This window comes from Salvelinus namaycush, chromosome 4 (assembly GCF_016432855.1).
Source record: "Salvelinus namaycush isolate Seneca chromosome 4, SaNama_1.0, whole genome shotgun sequence".
In the NCBI taxonomy this organism is placed as follows: Eukaryota; Metazoa; Chordata; class Actinopteri; order Salmoniformes; family Salmonidae; genus Salvelinus; species Salvelinus namaycush.
The window spans coordinates 8,755,297-8,778,722 of NC_052310.1; the positions used below are offsets into that span (position 1 = coordinate 8,755,297).

At 47.0% G+C, this 23,426-nt stretch overlaps 2 protein-coding genes across 2 annotated transcripts; one reads left to right on the forward strand and one right to left on the reverse strand.

Moving 5' to 3' along the window:
* The first annotated feature begins 1,840 nt into the window (after positions 1–1,840).
* Positions 1,841–5,294, forward strand: LOC120046116 (mitochondrial import inner membrane translocase subunit Tim23). Its single transcript, XM_038991075.1, has 7 exons — positions 1,841–2,237; positions 2,374–2,432; positions 2,556–2,649; positions 2,803–2,887; positions 3,036–3,094; positions 3,213–3,323; positions 3,428–5,294. The coding sequence occupies exons 1-7, from the start codon at positions 2,141–2,143 to the stop codon at positions 3,541–3,543; spliced, it is 621 nt and encodes a 206-aa protein (XP_038847003.1). The 5' UTR covers positions 1,841–2,140; the 3' UTR covers positions 3,544–5,294.
* Positions 5,295–5,816: 522 nt separating this feature from the next.
* LOC120045340 (chymotrypsin-like elastase family member 2A) lies at positions 5,817–10,564 on the reverse strand. Its single transcript, XM_038990221.1, has 6 exons — positions 10,435–10,564; positions 9,951–10,060; positions 7,093–7,187; positions 6,536–6,816; positions 6,194–6,357; positions 5,817–5,996 (listed from the first exon to the last, which is right to left on the reverse strand). The coding sequence occupies exons 1-6, from the start codon at positions 10,562–10,564 to the stop codon at positions 5,817–5,819; spliced, it is 960 nt and encodes a 319-aa protein (XP_038846149.1).
* Positions 10,565–23,426: the final 12,862 nt, after the last annotated feature.

Below are 23,426 nucleotides of genomic sequence, written 5' to 3' on the forward strand. Positions count from 1 at the left end.
GATCTACACTGAATATACAAACATTAAGAACCCCTTCCTAACATTGGGTTGCACCCCCCCACCCCCCACCCCCACACTTTTGCTCTCAGAACAGCCTCAATTTGTCAGGGCATGGAATCTACAAGGTGTGGAAAGCGTTCCACAGGGATACTGGCCCATGTTGACTCCAAATCTTCCCACAGTTGTCAAGTTGGCTTGATGTCCTTTGGGTGGGTGACACTACACATAGGAAACTGTTGAGCGTGAACAATCCAGCAGTGTAGCAGTGTTGCAGTTCCTGACACAAAACAATGTGCCTGGCACCTACTACCAGACCATAGCATGAAACACCAGAATCTTGTTTCCTTGGAGGAGTTTAAAAGTTTGCTTGACTCACATGTTACTGAGGAATGTGATTGTCATTAGGGCTTCATGCGGTGTTACATATGGTTGATTTTTATCTACGACGTTTGAATGTTTCTGTAATTGTAACGTATAAATGTTGTTCATGGTGTGTCTATGCCTGATATTTGTCTGAAACATGGTTCCCCCCTGTCTTGTTAGGACCAGGTCTCACTTGAAAAATAGATTTGATCTCAATGAGACTAACCTGGATATATAAAGGCTATATCAAATAAAATTGTAAAACACTGCACTGAGCCTGTTTAAAGAGCCACAATGTTCACTTCTTGTCTCTGTGACAGCAAGCACACACACAAGGGTCCTGTTGAGGCCCCTTTCTGTACTGGTTTAGTTCAGCTTTAGTTCAGCTGAGAGAAAAAAGAGAGGGTGGAGATAGCTAAGATCGAGAGAGAGAGAGCGATCTAGTAACAAGTGTGCATGTGGGAGAGAGAAGAAAATGAAGATTAAAGATGACATCACAGCTATTTTTCTCACATACACCATTTTTTGGGCTGTGCCCCCTCCTCCCTCCTGGTGATTGGCTGAGGATGAGCTAGCCTCTTGGCCAGTCCGTATGTGTGTGTGCGTGTGTGCATGCGTGCGCGTGAGACTGAATAGGGTATTGTATGAGGCCAGCGGGTTCACATATCTCCCATTCGGGGACAACAGTTACTCACAGACTGTGCCAGGCAGCTTGAACACACACACACACACACACACACACACACACACACACACACACACACACACACACACACAGCAACAATGACAATCTTCATCGCTCCACTTGGACTGGGCTGAATACACAATAACACAAGGCAGCTACAGTGGCTGCATCTAAATAAGACGTTTTTTGTTATTTGTGGGTGTTTTTTTAAAATCACAATAAATGTATTCAGTATCCCTCTGACCCGCAACAGATGGCTGGACTGTGTAGGCCAGGCCTACACACACTAAGGAGGGCGCAAGCCAAAACATTTGTGTGTGTGGGTGTGTCTATGCAAAGCAAAACAGATTTAGAGTGAACAAAGACCTAACACACATTAAAGTCTCATCAAAGAGAGTACTGGTGGTCTCCATAGTCTGGTCACAGATGAAATGGGAATTAAAGGGAAGATGAAAGGAGTTAGTTATTATACTCTTTGGGGTCTGGTCTTTCGGTTACAGACGAACTGGCGTTGAGCGATTTAATGTTACTTTGCTTCCATCTAGCGCAATATATTAGTACTTTAACTGACCCTGTGATGTCATGAACTGTCGCAAAGATTATCGGACCCTTTACGCTTCATTTACATCTGAATGTATGGCTTTGGTCACTTCAGTCATCTCAAATGTATTTCGATATGTTTATAGCCCCGTATCAAATGCAATAATTGCTTTATTTCACCCGTTTTACGTTTAGTTATTGACCTCAATGCTGTGTTTACGTTTTTTTACGTAATCACCTGTGTGGTCGCTTTACGGCAGAGCGTGGAGGTCAGAGAAGCATGATGAAAAGGCGAACCCAACCATCCATTACAAAAAGCAGATCAGTTCAATACCTGACTACTTACAGTAAGACAGTGTACAAACCCATTGAAACGTAAACATATTACTGCGTTGTAGATACCAGGAAATATCGCTATATAGCTTTTCCAACGAGAACTGTCGGTCTCTCGGCTTGCATTATACCGTTTGGTCTGCTAGGCTAGTTAGCTCACCCAACCAGCATCTCCAATCCGAAGCATTTGCCGGGTGTGTTTCCAGATCTTCCCCAGACATGGACAACAATGCCCCCGGATCGGGAGGGAAAGGTGGCTTCGGGAGTCTCTTTGGCGGCAGCGAATACTCCAACACAGAACTCGCCGGTGTCCCATGTAAGTGCCCCTGCCAATTTATGCATGTACCTAGCTAGCATGCTAACTAGCGTTAGCTAGACAAGTTGACATCATAGAGGTGGTTAAGGTTTATGTTGAACATGACAACTGTTGAATTGTCCAATTTTCTACACAGTGACTGGAATGAGCCCCCTGTCACCTTATCTCAATGTCGACCCCCGCTACCTCGTACAGGTAAAATATTCTAGTTAGCTAGTAGTATACATTTGACCTCAATCAATAAATGTAGAATTGATTTGTGACATTCCCAATAACATGTCGACTAAGATAACAGATGTTAACCTGTGTGTGTTCCAGGACACAGATGAGTTCATTCTGCCCACAGGGGCCAGCAAAACCAGAGGGAGGTTTGAACTGGCCTTCTTCACCATTGGGGGCTGCTGCATCACAGGTGAGATGCATACTCCCTCTCTCCCTTCCTTCCTCCCTCAGTTTCTCTCTCTCCCTCTCTCATCTCATCTCTCTGTCCCTTTCACTCCCCCTCTCCCAGATTAAGTTATGTTGTCTGCTGGTTCTGCTTGTATCTGATTCTCTCCATCTCTAGGAGCTGCGTTTGGGACAGTGAATGGTCTGAGGATGGGGTTGAAGGATACAAGAGAAATGGGCTGGACTAAACCTCGCAACGTCCAGTAAGCACCACTATGTTCTTCCAGTAGTATGTGGCTTTAGTGTTATCACGTTGGAGGCGGGTCTTAGTCATGCTAATAGAAATGCTATATTGTATGGTGCTCTATATACTGCTCTCTGATTGGCTCGCTTATCTGACCTTGACCGCAGGATTCTCAACATGGTGACCAGACAAGGTGCATCATGGGCCAACACACTGGGCTCTGTTGGTGAGTACTCACATCTTCCTCTCTCCTCATCTCTTCTTCATCACCATGCTAACCAGGTGTCAGGGTCTTCTGTCCTTACTATTGTTGTATTAACCATTGTGTGTGTGTGTGTGTGCAGCATTGTTGTACAGTGTATTTGGCGTTGCCATAGAGAAGGCTAGAGGAGCAGAGGATGATATCAACACTGTGGCTGCTGGGACTCTCACAGGCATGCTCTTCAAATCCACAGGTAGGTGTGTGTGTGTGTGCCCTGTCTGTGATTAGTCAAGGAGCCGTGTAAACACCATGGTCTGACTCACTCATCTTATTGTGTGTGTGTGTGTTGTGTTTCAGGAGGGCTGAGGGGAGTGGCGCGTGGTGGTCTGGCGGGGTTAGCCTTGTCCGGTGCCTACGCTCTCTACAGCAACTGGGACCATATCAGAGGCGGCTCCTCTTCAAGTGTCTACTGAACACGTCCCTGTCTATTTGGTTTATTCCAAAATGGCACCCTCTTCCCTCCCTCCAGATCCTCAGGGAATAGGGTGCCAGTAGTCAAACCCCTCCCACAAATATCAACAGCCCTGTTCACTTCCTGATTTTTTTTATTTTTATTATTATTATTTTTTTAAGCGGTTCTGGGATATTGGAGGAAGGACTGAGATGTCGTTAAACCATGGACAAAATGACCTCTGAGAAACACCCCTCTGTCTACACACAACTGCCCCTGCTGCCCCGCCCACCCAGTGACAGAGCCCAGTCCCTTTGGGGTACCTCCCCTCTCACCCCCCATAGATCTGAAAAGCTATTTCCAAGGGGTTCATGTGTTATTGTATTGGGAACTGTTTTTAGAAATTTTTCTTTTGTTATATTATTGAATGCTGAGTCTAGTAGCCCGGAAGAAAGAAAGAGAGAGAGAGAGAGAGAGACATGTTAAGAGTATTTAGTAAGCAGAGGGAGACTGGGGCCCTGTTGTAATACTTTTCACATGTCTCCTCCCTCCCTCTGAAGTAGTCACTGATCTGACATGACTGGACCGATGAAAACAATGCAGTGAAGATCTGTTTACACCTATCTAGTCATGCTCTCCCGAGTGGAGCAGCAGTCTAAGGCACTGCATCTCAGTGCAAGAGGCGTCACTACAGTCCCTAGTTTGAATCCAGGCTGTATCACAGCCGGCCATGATTGGGAGTCCCATAGGGCGGCGCACAATTGGCCCAGCGTCGTCCAGATTTGGCCCGGGGTAAGCCATCATAGTAAATACGAATTTGTTCTTAACGGACTTACCTAGTTAAATAAAGATTAAATGTAAAAAATAAACGGTCAGATCAGTGATTACATCGAGGAGGGGTGAAGGAATGATGGATATATTTGAAGACCTCTGCTGGTGTTACCGACTAGGTATTTAAAGGGCAACTCCTCCACTTTTCAACCTAATTTTCATTTTCTCCAACACAATACGTGTCAACGTTTTGTGAAAACGGTGCATTTCTACGTTTTGTAGAAAATAAATGTGAAGTTTAAAAAGTTCTACCTGATAACATAAAAAGTGATTTTTAAACACTGAGATTTGCAGTGACGTGGGGAGCAGGAACATACCCTGCCTTGGGCCAGAAACTCGTTGTAGGTTTTAATCTTACCCTGTGATGTCAGTTTCTTTAGAACATTCTTTTAAACCACAGATCCTAGAAACACTGTTTTCACATATGTATACATTGTTTTGATGATGGATAGGAGGTTGAAAAGTGGTGGAATTGCCCTTTAACATGTAAAGACTATTACCTCCCTATTGTAAAGCCTAGTGGTTAGTACAGAGAGCTAAAGCAAGTCTTCTCAGGCAAGGTTATTCATCATCTAAGCATGGTTCATTGAACAACCTCTGCCACACTGGTCTTAGACCTGATCAGAAAGCTGCTGGAAACCATGATTGTAGTCCTGTCTCTTGATGTTGGTTGTAGTCCTTCAGATACGAACCACAAGACTCTTCTCTTCAAACTGAAGAGCAATGAGAAACTTTCCCAACACACACCCTACCAAGGCCTTACCATCAGTACTGTTCTAATGCAGCTGTTCATAGTGAGCACTATTTTCCTGTTAGTTGGGCTTGATGCTGGCCTGTTTAAAAAGTTACCTCCAAACAGTACTGGAAGTGTGTATATTATCTGTGTCGCCTTGCCTGTTAATCCCACTGTAAGAACAATACAACAAACAATGGAAATACGAATGTGTTGCCCTGGGTCTTTGTCAGTTGTGCTCATGCTGTTTACATGGTGAAAGCCTGTGTGGGGGGGGGTGCCATTGTGACTGACTGGGTTTGAATTCACCTGCCACAAACTCAGCTACACTATCGGTCAGTAAGCTAAACTAATAACCATAGTGTTCTACACCAGAAAGAAGAGCTTCACAATGTTCTGCTTTTTCTGCTAACTTTATTGGGTGCATGGTGGGAAATGTAGTCAGGAAAGAGTACAACCAGGAAGTGGAGCAGTGGTTGGGGACAGGGTGGAGGTCAAGGTGTCATAAATGCCATACAAATTGCACCATTTAAAATAGGATAACATGATTCTGAATGTTACATTTAGCAGAACAGAATGCTCAAGACAAAATTCGATAGGTTATGGACATGGAACAACACTGAATCATTGACATGCGTGTGAAACAAACTGCAATATGCTATCTCTCCCCAAAAAACACTGCTGTAGTTTGATGGGTGCAGAAGGGTTGTAAGGTTCTGTGTGTGTGTGGTCTAGTGCAGGAAGAAGTCTCTGATGCGGGTAGCCTCGATCCAGGGGATGTAGTTGGCGGTGCGGGTGAACACGCTGGGCTTGTTCTCCACAGTGCAGCCGATGGGGCCGAAGCTCACCACACCGTGCACCTCCCACCTGTCACGCCCCAGCTGACACAGCAGAGGACCCCCTGAGTCACCCTGAGAGGAGAGGGGGTAGAGACATTGTTAGATCACATTACGATGTTAATACAAAGTACAAGTATGTATTTCTTCCTCCCTTTTCTTTCCCATTCCTGCCTCTGTCCCACCCTTCTCTCCCTTGCTCCCTCCTACCCTCCCTCTCTGTCCCCGTCTCCCTCCTGCTCTCCCTTGCTCTCTCCTCCGTCCCTTTCTACCTGGCAGGCAGCAGGTGGTCCTTCTGTATCTCTGAAGCCGGCACAGATCATGGAGTCCCGGACGCGGTCTCCCCAGAACTTCTTCTGACGGCAGGTCTTGAAGTCGATGATGGGCAGACGGGCCTGGTTCAGAGCCTCAGCCAGAGACACGTTCTCCTTCCCACCTGATACACAGACAGGGATACACCACAGGATTACCTTTGAGTAACATTCTTGTCACTACTGAACACAACCCTGGTCGATGCTCTCTTGTCCTCAGTCTTAGTTCTCACATAAGTGGTTATAGTCTCCCTCCAGCCTCCCACCTCAACCCTTGTGCCTCCCCCTCTCATCCCACTTTACCCCGAGTGTCTCCCCAGCCGGTCACCCAGCAGTATTGTCCAGGCTTCAGGTTGATCTGTTTGCGCGGCAGGCATGCGTAGCGTATATGGTTGTTGGGCACAATGTCGGTGGCAGCCTTGACCAGGGCGATGTCATAGTCCAGCTCGCTGTGTGTGGGGTAACGGAAGTGCTCGTGACGGTAGATCCTCTTCACCGGGATAGTCCTCTCGGGCGTCTCGGAGCGTTTCAGCCGATGCTTCCCCAGGACGATCCTCCAACTCCCAGCATCCTCGGCTTTACCCCTGAGACACACAGCATGGTGGGTAACTGAGTTCACACAGGGTTCAGACTGAAACTGTCACAATCCACACAGGTAATCTAGTAGTCTACTAGTCGTTGACGTTTTCTGAAGGTGTATTGACTCTAGTCTTAACTGAGTTTTAGTGTAGGGGTTAGAGACTAGAGCACTCCTAGGTGTTATTTCTAGCTCAGGTTACTGAGTGGTAGCACACAACATTATTGAAATGGCTCATCTTACTTAGGGAGTCAGTGTGTGTCTACTGTCTAACTGGTCTTACTTCTGGAAGCAGTGGGCAGCGGTGAGGACCCAGTTCTTGTGGATGAGTGTTCCGCCACAGACGTGGATGTAGTGCTTACTGCCTCTGGGACGAACCTGAGACACACAGGTACCATTAACCCACAAGCAAGACCTTCCTCTACAAGTAACTGTTCAGTGTTTCCAGATTTCTATGAAATATAACCTGCATTTAATTACAATATGAGTGAAATATTTTTCCTTCCAAAAAATGGCAATTAAGTATTTAAAAAAAGCAGCCTTTCTGTGTTGGAATGGTGTGGGCGTACCCCGACAACAGAATGGTGTGGGCGTACCCCGACAACAGAATGGTGTGGGCGTACCCCGACAACAGAATGGTGTGGGCGTACCCCGACAACAGAATGGTGTGGGCGTACCCCGACAACAGAATGGTGTGGGCTTATACCGGTCATTAAAAATATTCATGCGAGTAGACCGCTGATTGGTCAGCTCAGCCAATGAGCCAACATGACATCATGTTCTATTTAAGCAATAAGGCCCGAGGAGGTGTGGTTCCTTATTGCTTTTATAAACCAGTTACCAGCGTAAATACACTGCTCAAAAAAATAAAGGGAACACTTAAACAACACAATGTAACTCCAAGTCAATCACACTTCTGTGAAATCAAACTGTCCACTTAGGAAGCAACACTGATTGACAATACATTTCACATGCTGTTGTGCAAATGGAATAGACAACAGGTGGAAATGATAGGCAATTAGCAAGACACCCCCAATAAAGGAGTGGTTCTGCAGGTGGTGACCACAGACCACTTCTCAGTTCCTATGCTTCCTGGCTGATGTTTTGGTCACTTTTGAATGCTGGCGGTGCTTTCACTCTAGTGGTAGCATGAGACGGAGTCTACAACCCACACAAGTGGCTCAGGTAGTGCAGCTCATCCAGGATGGCACATCAATGCGAGCTGTGGCAAGAAGGTTTGCTGTGTCTGTCAGCGTAGTGTCCAGAGCATGGAGGCGCTACCAGGAGACAGGCCAGTACATCAGGAGATGTGGAGGAGGCCGTAGGAGGGCAACAACCCAGCAGCAGGACCGCTACCTCCGCCTTTGTGCAAGGAGGAGCACTGCCAGAGCCCTGCAAAATGACCTCCAGCAGGCCACAAATGTGCATGTGTCTGCTCAAACGGTCAGAAACAGACTCCATGAGGGTGGTATGAGGGCCCGACGTCCACAGGTGGGGGTTGTGCTTACAGCCCAACACCGTGCAGGACGTTTGGCATTTGCCAGAGAACACCAAGATTGGCAAATTCGCCACTGGCGCCCTGTGCTCTTCACAGATGAAAGCAGGTTCACACTGAGCACATGTGACAGAGTCTGGAGACGCCGTGGAGAACGTTCTGCTGCCTGCAACATCCTCCAGCATGACCGGTTTGGCGGTGGGTCAGTCATGGTGTGGGGTGGCATTTCTTTGGGGGGCCGCACAGCCCTCCATGTGCTCGCCAGAGGTAGCCTGATGGCCATTAGGTACCGAGATGAGATCCTCAGACCCCTTGTGAGACCATATGCTGGTGCGGTTGGCCCTGGGTTCCTCCTAATGCAAGACAATGCTAGACCTCATGTGGCTGGAGTGTGTCAGCAGTTCCTGCAAGAGGAAGGCATTGATGCTATGGACTGGCCCGCCCGTTCCCCAGACCTGAATCCAATTGAGCACATCTGGGACATCATGTCTCGCTCCATCCACCAACGCCACGTTGCACCACAGACTGTCCAGGAGTTGGCGGATGCTTTAGTCCAGGTCTGGGAGGAGATCCCTCAGGAGACCATCTGCCACCTCATCAGGAGCATGCCCAGGCGTTGTAGGGAGGTCATACAGGCACGTGGAGGCCACACACACTACTGAGCCTCATTTTGACTTGTTTTAAGGACATTACATCAAAGTTGGATCAGCCTGTAGTGTGGTTTTCCACTTTAATTTTGAGTGTGACTCCAAATCCAGACCTCCGTGGGTTGATAAATTTGATCTCCATTGATCATTTTTGTGTGATTTTGTTGTCAGCACATTCAACTATGTAAAGAAAAAAGTATTTAATAAGAATATTTCATTCATTCAGATCTAGGATGTGTTATTTTAGTGTTCCCTTTATTTTTTGGAGCAGTGTAGAACAGTTAACAAGTCATTTTGCATTATACCCGTGGTATATTTAAGCAATAAGACCCAAGTGAGTGTGTTCTTGGTCACGACGGAATGGGGAGTGCCTGGATAAAGCCCATAGCCGTGGTATATTGGCCATATACCACAAACCCCCAAGGTGCCTTATTGCTATTATAAACTGGTTACCAATGTAATTAGGGCAGTACAAATAAATGTTTTGTCATACCCGTGGTATACGGTCTGATATACCAAGGCTGTCAGCCTATCAGCATTCCGGGATCAAAATACACAGTTTATGTAAACTGGGTGGTTCAAGCCCTGAATGCTGATTAGCTGACAGCTGTGGTATATCAGACCGTGTAGCACAGGTATGACCAAACATTTATTTTTACTGCTCTAATTGGGTTGGTAAAAAGTTTATAATAGCAATAAGACTCCTCGGGGGTTTGTGGTCAGCATCCAGCCAATCAGCATCCAGGAGCCAAACTACCCGGTTTCTAAGAGGAAATAGCTAGCATTTTTGAAACTTCTGTTTGAGGTGGGGGGGGTTTTCTCAAATTTCTGCTTTGGCCATATACGAGTATACGACTAGTCAATAACATTATTTGGAAACAAGTTAAATTATGGACAGTTACTTTTAAGTCAAAGTTTCACTTCGTCTCTAAGTAAAAATGAGGTGCCCTAAGTTAGCAGGTTGAAGTGTGTTTATTGGTTGATTTGTTGATTGATTACCTGTAGGGAGACCTGCCATGGCCAGGAGTGAGGTCTGGCCTCGTTGCCAGAGACGATCCGTTCAGCCATGTTGGGTTTGTAGTGTGCCATGCCACAATCCTTAGGCCAGTCTATAGGAGACAAAATACACATGAACTGTCAGTACAGTCAGACTAATACTGATCCTTGATCAGCCATGTCAAAGTCTGTGGGCCGGTTCAAGAATATAAGAGATCAGAGACTATGGCTGCGTTTACACAGGCACCCCAATTCTGATACTTTTTCCACTAATTGGTCTATTGACCAATCAGATCCGCTCTTTTGCTGATATTTGGGCTGCTTGTGTAAACACAGCCTTTGTGACTGTCACAGGTCAGAACAATTAGAATTATATATTTTTATGTTTGACTTTGTTTTAGTTATTGGCCCAAGTAGGAAGGGTTGAGATCACACTGAATGAATGAGAGAGAGGTGTAGTTAAGATGACTGTGTGTTTCTGGCTCACCTAGTTGCAGGACTTTGTGCTGGGCCTGGGGCAGTCTGCCGGGGGTCAGGGTGTATGCGGCGGCAGGCAGAGCCGACACACTCAACAGCAGCAGCAGAGATATGAGCGGAGGTCCAGGAACATCAACCATCTTCAGCAGAATCACTGCCTCGTGCCCACAGCTCACTATTTATACAGCACTGGACAAACTCAGTCATATACACATACACACACACACTCATAAACAAACTAATATGCGCACCCCCCCCCCCCCCCTCCCCCAAGGACAAAAAGGACCACAAAGCCCCAGCGTTGGATTGTTCTCCTGCAGCCAGGGGCTTCTGGGAGGCCCATCAGCACTTTCAACACACACACACATTCATACATGCGCATGCATGAATACATACACACAGGCACAACACGCTCCCTTGGCCGCAGACATAGGACAAACATGTAGGTCAAACACAGCTGTACTCGCCACTCACCCCATGATGCACATCACCCCCCCATCAGTCCACCTCCTGATCCTGTGTCACGTGACCCGGTGACCTCTAGATGACCTTACCTGTACCCCCCCCAAACCCCACCCCCTACCCCCATAAACACACACACAATTGATCAAATCATCACTCTACCCATTCATGCCTACAAGCTATTACACCCCATTACTTGTAATTATAAACTTGGTGGTTTGAGCCCTGAATGCTGATTGGCTGACAGCCATGATATATCAGACCGTATACAATGGGTATGACAAAACACTTATTTTTACTGCTTTAATGACATTGGTAACCAGTTTATAACTCCGCGTTGCATTGTGCCTAAGAACACCCCTTAGCCGTGGTATATTGGCCATGTACTACACCTCCCCGGGCCTTATTGCTTAAATAACCTCCCTCACAAGGCTTACTTTTATTTATCTAAACATTTACTTAACTATAAATTGTCACCAGTTAACCTCTGTAACCTATCCAATAAAATACAAAACCACTTCATTGGAAATACATTACATTAAATTCATCCAAACCTCCCTAGGGCTGTGGATGGATGAAGTCATCCTATATAAGTACGGCCTGCAACTAGGCCCAAGACTGTACCACTTTCATCCCACAGGGGGCATGATGTAAAAAGAGAGAGAGAGGGAGTGAGAGCTTTGTTACTCTACATGATACATACAACTACCGTGTTTGTTCATGAACAGTGAGACATGACAACAGTAGAAGCAGCTAGCGAGGTAAGGTTTCAGGCCTTTACTACGGTGAAAGACAGGGAATGTGCCTGCTCATCTGAACAGTGTCACTACACAGGGCCTGAATGAACTGAACATATATAGTATAGACTCACTCACCACCATGGTTCACCAAGTTTACACACACTCTGTGAGTACCTGTGTGTTTATTTTGAGAGGGTGAGGGAGTGTACTGTATATGTATAGTGCAGAGAATACATATGAAAGTGACAATAGTTATGTTTTGACCGGATTATTTAATACATGACATAGTTTTTTTTCTTCCATTGTAGATTCTTTACAATCAACCATAGCATCCATACATTCACATTCCCATACGTATTGTAATACCCTGCAGTTAGGCAGTAACTGATAAATAAAAACACATATTGACGTCAAGGAATCCTGGACCTTTATGTTATTGCAGCCCTGAACCCAAGTAGTATCTCTTCTATTAAAAAGCCCAAACTTGTTTTACCTATTGGCAGATACATTTGAATACCAACAGAAATACATTTTGTTTGAGGTAACAACAAAAATATGAAGTAGCTAAAAACTACACTACATCAGTACGGAGTCCAGGTTTATACAGCTGGAGTCCAGGTTTATACAGCTGGAGTCCAGGTTTATACAGCTGGAGTCCAGGTTTATACAGATGGAGTCCAGGTTTATACAGATGGAGTCCAGTGTTAGGTTTATACAGATGGAGTCCAGGTTTATACGGCTGGAGTCCAGGTTTATACAGATGGAGTCCAGTGTTAGGTTTATACAGATGGAGTCCAGGTTTATACAGATGGAGTCCAGGTTTATACAGATGGAGTCCAGGTTTATACAGATGGAGTCCAGGTTTATACAGATGGAGTCCAGGTTTAGGTTTATACAGATGGAGTCCAGTGTTAGGTTTATACAGATGGAGTCCAGTGTTAGGTTTATACAGATGGAGTCCAGTGTTAGGTTTATACAGGTGGAGTCCAGTGTTAGGTTTATACAGATGGACTCCAGTGTTAGGGCAATACAGATGGAGTCCAGTGTTAGGGCAATACAGATGGACTCCAGTGTTTGGGCAATACAGATGGACTCCAGTGTTGGGGCTATACAGATGGAGTCTAGTGTTAGGGCAATACAGACGGACTCCAGTGTTAGGGCAATACAGATGGACTCCAGTGTTAGGGCAATACAGATGGACTCCAGTGTTGGGGCAATACAGATGGACTCCAGTGTTAGGGCAATACAGGTGGAGTCCAGTGTTAGGGCAATACAGATGGACTTCAGTGTTGGGGCTATACAGATGGACTCCAGTGTTGGGGCTATACAGATGGACTCCAGTGTTGGGGCAATACAGATGGACTCCAGTGTTGGGGTAATACAGATGGAGTCCAGTGTTGGGGTAATACAGATGGAGTCCAGTGTTGGGGCAATACAGATGGACTCCAGTGTTGGGGCAATACAGATGGACTCCAGTGTTGGGGCAATACAGATGGACTCCAGTGTTAGGGCAATACAGATGGACTCCAGTGTTAGGGCAATACAGATGGACTCCAGTGTTGGGGCAATACAGATGGACTCCAGTGTTGGGGTAATACAGATGGAGTCCAGTGTTGGGGTAATACAGATGGAGTCCAGTGTTGGGGCAATACAGATGGACTCCAGTGTTGGGGCAATACAGATGGACTCCAGTGTTGGGGCAATACAGATGGACTCCAGTGTTAGGGCAATACAGGTGGAGTCCAGTGTTAGGGCAATACAGATGGAGTCCAGTGTTGGGGCAATACAGATAGACTCCAGTGTTGGGGCAATACAGATGGACTCCAGTGTTAGGGCAATACAGACGGACTCCAGTGTTAGGGCAATACAGATGGAGTCCAGTGTTGGGGCAATACAGATGGACTCCAGTGTTGGGGCAATACAGATGGAGCCCAGTGTTAGGGCAATACAGATGGACTCCAGTGTTGGGGCAATACAGATGGACTCCAGTGTTGGGGCAATACAGATGGACTCCAGTGTTAGGGCAATACAGATGGACTCAAGTGTTGGGGCAATACAGATGGACTCCAGTGTTGGGGCTATACAGATGGACTCCAGTGTTGGGGCAATACAGATGGACTCCAGTGTTGGGGCAATACAGATGGACTCCAGTGTTGGGGCAATACAGATGGACTCCAGTGTTGGGGTAATACAGATGGAGTCCAGTGTTGGGGTAATACAGATGGACTCCAGTGTTAGGGCAATACAGATGGACTCAAGTGTTGGGGCAATACAGATGGACTCCAGTGTTGGGGCTATACAGATGGACTCCAGTGTTGGGGCAATACAGATGGACTCCAGTGTTGGGGCAATACAGATGGACTCCAGTGTTAGGGCAATACAGATGGACTCCAGTGTTGGGGCAATACAGATGGACTCCAGTGTTGGGGCAATACAGATGGACTCCAGTGTTAGGGCAATACAGATGGACTCAAGTGTTGGGGCAATACAGATGGACTCCAGTGTTGGGGCTATACAGATGGACTCCAGTGTTGGGGCAATACAGATGGACTCCAGTGTTTGGGCAATACAGATGGACTCCAGTGTTTGGGCAATACAGATGGACTCCAGTGTTGGGGCTATACAGATGGACTCCAGTGTTGGGGCAATACAGATGGAGTCCAGTGTTGGGGCAATACAGATGGACTCCAGTGTTAGGGCAATACAGATGGACTCCAGTGTTGGGGCAATACAGATGGACTCCAGTGTTGGGGCAATACAGATGGAGTCCAGTGTTGGGGCAATACAGATGGAGCCCAGTGTTAGGGCAATACAGATGGACTCCAGTGTTGTGGCAATACAGATGGAGTCCAGTGTTGGGGCAATACAGATGGACTCCAGTGTTGGGGCTATACAGATGGACTCCAGTGTTGGGGCAATACAGATGGAGTCCAGTGTTGGGGCTATACAGATGGACTCCAGTGTTGGGGCAATACAGATGGAGTCCAGTGTTGGGGCAATACAGATGGAGTCCAGTGTTGGGGCTATACAGATGGACTCCAGTGTTGGGGCAATACAGATGGACTCCAGTGTTGGGGCAATACAGATGGACTCCAGTGTTGGGGCAATACAGATGGACTCCAGTGTTGGGGCAATACAGATGGAGTCCAGTGTTGGGGCTATACGATGACTCTTTTCCCTTTTAGACTGAACCCCACCAACCCCCTGTGTTAGTCCTATACAGTCATCGGTTAGTCTTATAATGGGAGAATGGCCACCTCTGGGTGTGCTTCCAGTGTTAGTCATTGGGGTTTGAGGAGCGAATGCATCGCTTTAGTGACCTCATCACTCCTCCACTCTTCTTTCTGCGCCGCCCACTCTCATGGGTCGACGACTTACGAGACAGCACCGGTGTCCCCTCCTCCTCTGTACCTTCTCCCTCCTCCTCTCCTCTCTTTACCGCTCCTCTCTCTCCCTTTATTTCTCCCTCTGCTTCTCTCTGTACATCTCCTTCTCTCTCTAGCTCTCCTCGCTTTCTATCTCCCCCTCTGTCTCCCTCTCCTTTAGTGTCAGTCTCAGTCTCTATAGCAGCAGTCACCATGGTATTAATCGATAAGGGTGTGACAAGGGTTGCCATTGGGGAAGTTGCCATGAAAGTGGCCTTTCTTTTGTTTGTGACAGGGGTTGACGTGGTAGCGGTTTCCATGGGAGGGGTCTTGGTCTTAGACATGATCTTAACCCTTGACTTGGGTTTGGTCTTGGAAGTGGTTTCTGCGTTTGTGCTGTCTGTCCTGGTCAGGAGTTGTAGGTGTTTCTGGAAGACACAATAAGATAAGATTGGAGAAAATTTTTTACATATAGAAACCATCACCTGAATAGTCAAGCTACACACACACCTGTAGGGACGGAAACCACGCAGGGTTAACACACACACGCACCTACACACACACACACCTGTAGGGACGGAAACCACACAGGGTTAACACACACACACACGCACCTACACACACACACCTGTAGGGACGGAAACCACGCAGGGTTAACACACACACACACACCTACACACACACACCTGTAGGGACGGAAACCACGCAGGGTTAACACACACACACACGCACCTACACACACACACCTGTAGGGACGGAAACCACGCAGGGTTAACACAAACACACCTGTAGGGACGGAAACCACGCAGGGTTAACACACACCTGTAGGGACGGAAACCACGCAGGGTTAACACACACACGCACCTACACACACACACCTGTAGGGACGGAAACCACACAGGGTTAACACACACACACCTGTAGGGACGGAAACCACGCAGGGTTAACACACACCTGTAGGGACGGAAACCACGCAGGGTTAACACACCCACCTGTAGGGACGGAAACCACTCAGGGTTAACACACACACCTGTAGGGACGGAAACCACGCAGGGTTAACACACACCTGTAGGGACGGAAACCACGCAGGGTTAACACACACCTGTAGGGACGGAAACCACACAGGGTTAACACACACCTGTAGGGACGGAAACCACACAGGGTTAACACACACCTGTAGGGACGGAAACCACGCAGGGTTAACACACACACCTGTAGGGACGGAAACCACGCAGGGTTAACACACACACACCTGTAGGGATGGAAACCACGCAGGGTTAACACACACACCTGTAGGGACGGAAACCACGCAGGGTTAACACACACACCTGTAGGGACGGAAACCACGCAGGGTTAACACACACACCTGTAGGGACGGAAACCACGCAGGGTTAACACACACACACCTGTAGGAATGGAAACCACGCAGGGTTAACACACACACCTGTAGGGACGGAAACCACGCAGGGTTAACACACACACCTGTAGGGATGGAAACCACTCAGGGTTAACACACACACCTGTAGGGATGGAAACCACGCAGGGTTAACACACACACCTGTAGGGACGGAAACCACGCAGGGTTAACACACACACCTGTAGGGATGGAAACCACGCAGGGTTAACACACACACACCTGTAGGGACGGAAACCACGCAGGGTTAACACACACCTGTAGGGACGGAAACCACACAGGGTTAACACACACACACCTGTAGGGACGGAAACCACACAGGGTTAACACACACCTGTATGGCTGAGCTGAGCACCTCTGGGTCCAGGGAGGCTCCGTAAACATCCCAGGTCAGTTCCTCTTCATTCCACTGCACCTGTTTCATACTACTCCTTTTGCTGTGATCCCTCTCTCCACTCCTCCTCTCCTCCTCCTGTACCCCCACCTTCAGACAGGACCTCCTCCTCCCCATCTCTCCCAGCGGGGGAGAGCTGCTCTCCTCCCACTTCACCTCCTCCTCACGCTCCTCTCCAGGGCTGTCCAGACGGAACATACTGGAAGAAGGCGACATCAGGTTGGAGTGGGAGCCAAGCGATGACCTCAGGTTCAACCTTGACCCCGGAGGGGACCCCAAGATAGACTGTGAACCTAGATAAGAGTTGGAGCCAATGTAGGAGTGGGACCGAGGGGGAGACCCCAGATTACTGTCCGACCCATGATCCTTTATGGAGCTCTGGAAGGACTTTGACTTAAAGTTCAACTTTGACCCTAGAGGTGACCCAGCCTGCACCCCTACCTCAACCAGCTCCTTCTGTGATGTCATCGTCCCCTCCTCCTTGAACCCTGACCCCTGGGGTGATGATGTCATCAAGTTCATGACCACTGAGTGGGCAGAGTTATAGCAGCAGCGGTGGCAGCCATCCAATCGCAAGTCACTGAGGGAGGAGACTAAAGCCACCGACCTCTGACCTCGGCCAGACGGACAGGTGTGCCTCTGTAACCATGACAACGCCAAGTGAGATGGTGGGCTCGGGAAAAACACCCAAGGGTCCATCTCCACATCTTGCTGCTGTACAGGGCTGCCCAGGCTAACACCCAGGGGATGTGTGTTGTTATTAGGACTGGGACTGTGCTTTGCACTCAGGATAGGGGGCTTCTCTCCATAGCATGTCCCCACACTGGTGCACCCTGGCTGGGGTGGGACCAGCTCATTGCTGCCCCTCTCCACTAGACCTTCCTCACCTTGAGCTCTACAGGAAGGAGAGGGGAAGGGGTAGGGGGAAGAGGGATGCTTGTGGGGGGAACGAGCCTCGTCTGTGTAAGGATTTGGTGTGCATCCTTTATGTGTCAGGGATGAGGCTAGGGGTGAGGTTACAGGTAGGGGTGAGGGTAGGGGTGAGGTTACAGGTAGGGGTGAGGTTACAGGTAGGGATGAGGCTAGGGGTGAGGTTACAGGTAGGGGTGAGGTTACAGGTAGGGGTGAGGTTACAGGTAGGGGTGAGGCTAGGGGTGAGATTACAGATAGGGGTGAGGGTAGGGGTGAGGTTACAGGTAGGGGTGAGGTTACAGGTAGGGGTGAGGTTACAGGTAGGGGTGAGGGTAAGGGTAAGGGTGAGGTTACAGGTAGGGGTGAGGGTAGAGGTGAGGTTACAGGTAGGGGTGAGGGTTGAGGTGAGGTTACAGGTAGGGGTGAGGTTACAGATTTGGGTGAGGGTAGAGGTGAGGTTACAGGTAGGGGTGAGGTTACAGGTAGGGGTGAGGGTTGAGGTGAGGTTACAGGTAGGGGTGAGGGTAGAGGTGAGGTTACAGGTAGGGAGGATATTAAAGGTAGGGGTGAGAACACAGGTGAGGGTGTGTGTGTCTGATGGGGTGTGTCTACAGTTAGGTGTGATGGTATGTATTGGAGGGGGTGTAGGGGGTGGCGTGATTGTAGTGTTGGGGCGTGTGTGGGTGTGTTTAGGGGTGAGGTTACAGCTAGGGGTGAGGAAGACTGAGACTCTGACGCCAGTTTGGAGCAGCGAGTGAAGTATGGGACGCAGGGGCTCTCCTCAGTTATAATCCAGGGGCGGGAGGCCCCTCCCTTCCATATGACCGTCTCTGGCGTGCTACCACCACTACACACAATGCCACTACACACACTCCAACTCTCCACACTCTCGTTGCCAAGGGGAGATCCGTGCCCGTGTGTGTTTTGAGATGTGTGTGAGGGTGTGTGTTGTCTGTATTGCTGCAGCTGTGTGAGCTTTGGTGTTTGTGTGTTTGGGGAAGAGTGTGTGGTATGGCTGGCACTCCGTCTCAGCTCCAGTTTTGCCCAGGCCGGGTCTAGCAGATGCTGGTGTCCGGTTGCCATGACTATGTCCATGGAGCTCTTGGAGAGAGAGTAGATGGGCGAGCGTTCTTCCTCCTCTTCCTCTTCTTCCCCCCCTTCATTTCTCTTTGTCCTGAATCCACCTGTTGATCCAAAATGGCAGCTGGCAGGGGGGAAGTGGTCCGATGACGGACGCCAGCGCCTCGCCATGGCAACAACACTGACAAATAGGAAGAAGGGATCAATCAATGCGTCTTCCAGCAGTGGCCTGGTTGTTTGTTCTACTCAGGTTAATTCTTTCCTTCTTTCTTTCTTCTTTAATTTATTTCCCTCTACCCCCTGTCTTTCTCTCCTTTCATAAACCTTTCCTGTCAGATGCTCCCTGACTCTTCTCTTACTCTCTCGTAACAAACACACACACACACACACACACACACACACACACACACACACACACACAGACACACACACACACACACACACACACACACACACACACACACACACACACACACACACACACACACACACACACACACACACACACACACACACACAGACAGACAGATTAACTTCCGGTAATAAGATTACAGGGTCCAGATTATTAGATTATTTAGTAAAACGTAGGATTGAGTTAGAGTTAAGAGATCATTTAGCCCTAACAGGTGGCCACTTCCTCTCCCTTCTGTCTCTCTTCCTCTCTCTCCCTTCATTGTCTTTTCCCTGGCGAACAGCCTTCTCTGTGATTTCGCTGGTGACCAGCCGCTGTGTTTTTGGTGTGTCAAGTTGGCTTGGTGTCCTTGGGTGGTGGTCCATTCTTGATACACACAGGAAACTGTTGAGCATCAAAAACCCAGCAGCGTTGCAGTTCTTGACACACTCAAACCGGTGCGCCTGGCATCTACTACCCCGTTCAGAGGCACTTCAATATTTTTTTCTTGCCCATTCACTAGTGATGGGGAAACAAAGCTTCCTGAACCATTAAGGCTTTACAACCAATTGTGTTGAAAATAGATTCATTACTCGAGACTTTGATCAACACAGTACACTATTGGCACCTGCTGGTCAAAATAATTTAGAACAGCCAAATTATTATAGATGATGTCCCACACCCCGTAGCACGTGCGCAGAGTAGCATTTTTGTCTTTGACCCGAAACCAATACCAAAGCAATCAGGTGGTTGTTCGGCGAAACAAAGCTTTGGACGTTATGCCCCAAAAATATAAATAACGTACATTTTTCTAAACCAATCCAAACTGTTAGTTGGATTTATTACACCCATTTCTGAAATGGTTGTTCCAGTTTAGATGGTTTAGGTAATCTCATTCATTCATCTTTCAAACTGTGGCAGCCATTCTAAATACAGATTATGGAAATCCACTCTAGGATTTCAATTGTAATTATACATCACTGTCATGACGTTGGGTTGGGGGTAGGTTTATGACAGTCATAAATACCTCTTTCCCCCTTTTTCTCTCTCCCTACTATAACTGATGTGACATAAGGAAACCCATGGGTTAACATAGAGGTTCTGGTAACATCAGAAGTTGGGGGAAATGAACTATATTCTGGTGATCCGACCAACTGAACATATGCGGTGGTACTTAAGGTATATTATGTCAGTTCGGTTGCCCTCTGACACATTCTCATCAATGATAGAATGACATAAACTCTACTGTGGAAAGTCTAAATGTCAGAGATATCGGATTCACATGGAATTGTTGTTTAATTCAAATGTTTGAATATGACATTATTTGTGAAGAGATGAAATGTAATTTTAGCTTCCAAATGAGAGATCTGTGCTTTCATAAGTTTTCCTCTGCTCACAGTGGTCCGCCCCTGTGAAGAGGCATGGGTTAATAGACTTTTCAGACACACCCCTCTCCCTCCACTATAAAAGCCACGAGCAAGGATATAACTTGCTGTTCCGGGTATGCTAGGATGACGATCCAGTGTCAGAATGGTTCAGATAATCACTATAGATGAAGCCAACATCAGCATGGACTTTGATTGTGAATGGTATGAACTTTGAACTCGTATTCACTACAGAAGTGATATCTCCTAGCCTTGGAGTTAGCAACAGCTAAACGCAGGTTCGGAAGGACAGTCCAAGTATCCCGTCTAATACACACAACGTGTTCCCGTGACTACCAGAGACATTCTTCAAAGGACAGAGGACTCGGGTTGGCGACACGGGCCATCTACCACCAACCTACTGAAGCGCAGCTCAGAGTAAATATTGATTGCATTTTCCTCTTCAAATGGGCGGTAATTTAGAATGCATAAGATACTGTATTTACGATAGTACAGCCCGCCTATGTTCAAGTCTCCCGCTCTTTCACTAGGACTCAGCCCCCCTTTCCTTTGTGTAACAAGCTGTCATATCTATTCCGCCCGCTAGGGACGTTTTTCTGTATGACGTAATTTGTGATCAAGTTATGATTTAATTGTGTATGTGTGTTTCTGTGTGATTAGTTAGGTATTTAGTAAATAAATAATTAAACCCAATTTTGTATTGCTGATTCAACTTGTTAGCCAGGATTCTTGCAGATAATCAAGGACTTACAACTTTCAGATGAGACTGAATAAAATGACGATTAATGTGACTGCTATTTAGTAAAATATTACTAAATCTTTAAGAGTTTATTCGAAAGATAACAGCTCTATAAATATTCTTTCGTGGTGTCCCTCTCTAGTTAATTCATATTTACATGATTAGTTCAATCAGGTAATATTAATTACGGAGAAATTATTTTATAGAATAGCATGTCATAGCAATTAATCTGGCATAGTCAAAGACACGACATCACTATGCTAGCCAGTTTGTGACTTGATGCTGGTTTTTCTTTAGCTTATGCTGGTCTCCAGTGTCCAAAACACAGTGAAGGCTGGTCACCAGCAAAAACACAACGAAGGCCTGTTACCAACGAAAACACAATGAAGGCTGGTCACCAGCAAAAACACAACGAAGGCCTGTTACCAACGAAAACACCATGAAGGCTGGTCACCAGCAAAAACACAACGAAGGCCTGTTACCAACGAAAACACCATGAAGGCTGGTCACCAGCAAAAACACAACGAAGGCCTGTTACCAACGAAAACACCATGAAGGCTGGTCACCAGCAAAAACACAACGAAGGCCTGTTACCAACGAAAACACAATGAAGGCTGGTCACCAGCAAAAACACCATGAAGGCTGGTCACCAGCAAAATCACAACGAAGGCTGGTCTGCCAGCTAGACCATGCTGGTCAGATCAGCTTTACCACCCAGACCCTCATATCCAACTAACAGATCCAGAGTTGACTTTTATCTATTTTTTTCTGCAATAATAATGTTTGCACACTAATAAAGCAGCTCACTGTTTGCATCTGCATTTTTTTCACACGACAACCAAAAAACGCAGGGCAGGATCAACTAGGAAATCATTGTGTAATGTGAGCACCCACGTCCTGGGGTTGAGGATAAACGGAAAGAAATGGGGAAATGTGAGCACGTCTAAGTTAAGATTTTAGAAGTTGTGTAGTGTATGCCCAGCATTAAACAATGCTAGTCAGACCACCTTGAACAGCACCCAACAAGCACTGACCAGCATAGACCAGCTGAAGAGAAGACAATAGGCTCATGGAAAACAATTCAACTAAGTTTAGCTCTCTGGATCCTATAATTGAGTTAGCGATGAATTGAAAAAATACAAAGCCACATGACCACGCCAACTGAGTGTTTGTCCTGTGTCCTGTGTCTGTGCCAGACAGTGTGTTTGTGGGTGTATTAAACCTCCCAGATAGCTGAGAAGCTTTCGAAAACCCAGTCAAACTGCCTGCTATTGGAGAGAAAAACACACAACACACATCCACATTTGTCCCCAGTCAAACCCACACATCCCCTCTGTCTCCTGTCTCTCTCGCACAAACTGACCTCACCTTACAAATGCTTTAGGCCAGTTTCACACACTCAGATTAAACCTACAGATGAGGTTAAATATATTGGCACCCTTGCTTGGTTAACTATTTCTTTTAAAATAAGTTGAGATTTAAACACTTTTGGTGTTTAAACATTTATTTGTTTGATTTACAACTGCACAGGACCAAGAAAACATATATTTTTTAATTGAAATTAAGATTTTTCACTTCAAAGTAAAAAACTTTCAAAGTAAATTATAAAAAATTCAAATAAATTTGGTTGGAAGCGATTATTGTCCTTTACTGTGTAATGTATCTCACCTGTGGTACGTTTCAGGTGCCTACAGGGTAAAACATTACCATTTAACCAGTTTTGAAAGAAAAAACTGAACATTCTGCTCAATTTAACTAGGCAAGTCAGTTAAGAACAAATTCTTATTTACAATGTCCGCCTACCCCGGCCAAACCCCAACCCGGACGATGCTGGGCCCTATGGCGCCGCACAATTGGCGCCCGACTCCCAATCACGGCTGGTTGTGGTACAGCCTAGAATTGAACCAGGGTCTGTAGTAACGCCTCTAGCACTGAGATGCAGTGCCTTAGACCGCTGCGCCACGCATTGTAAAATACAAGGGTGCCAAAATATTTTACCGCAACTGTATTCCCGGACTAAAATACTTTCACTGGAGAGTCAATATTGAGCGTGCCATCTAGTACAGGAGTATGGTTAATCTGGGCCGTGGAAATCAACCCTGTACTCACGAACACTCTTT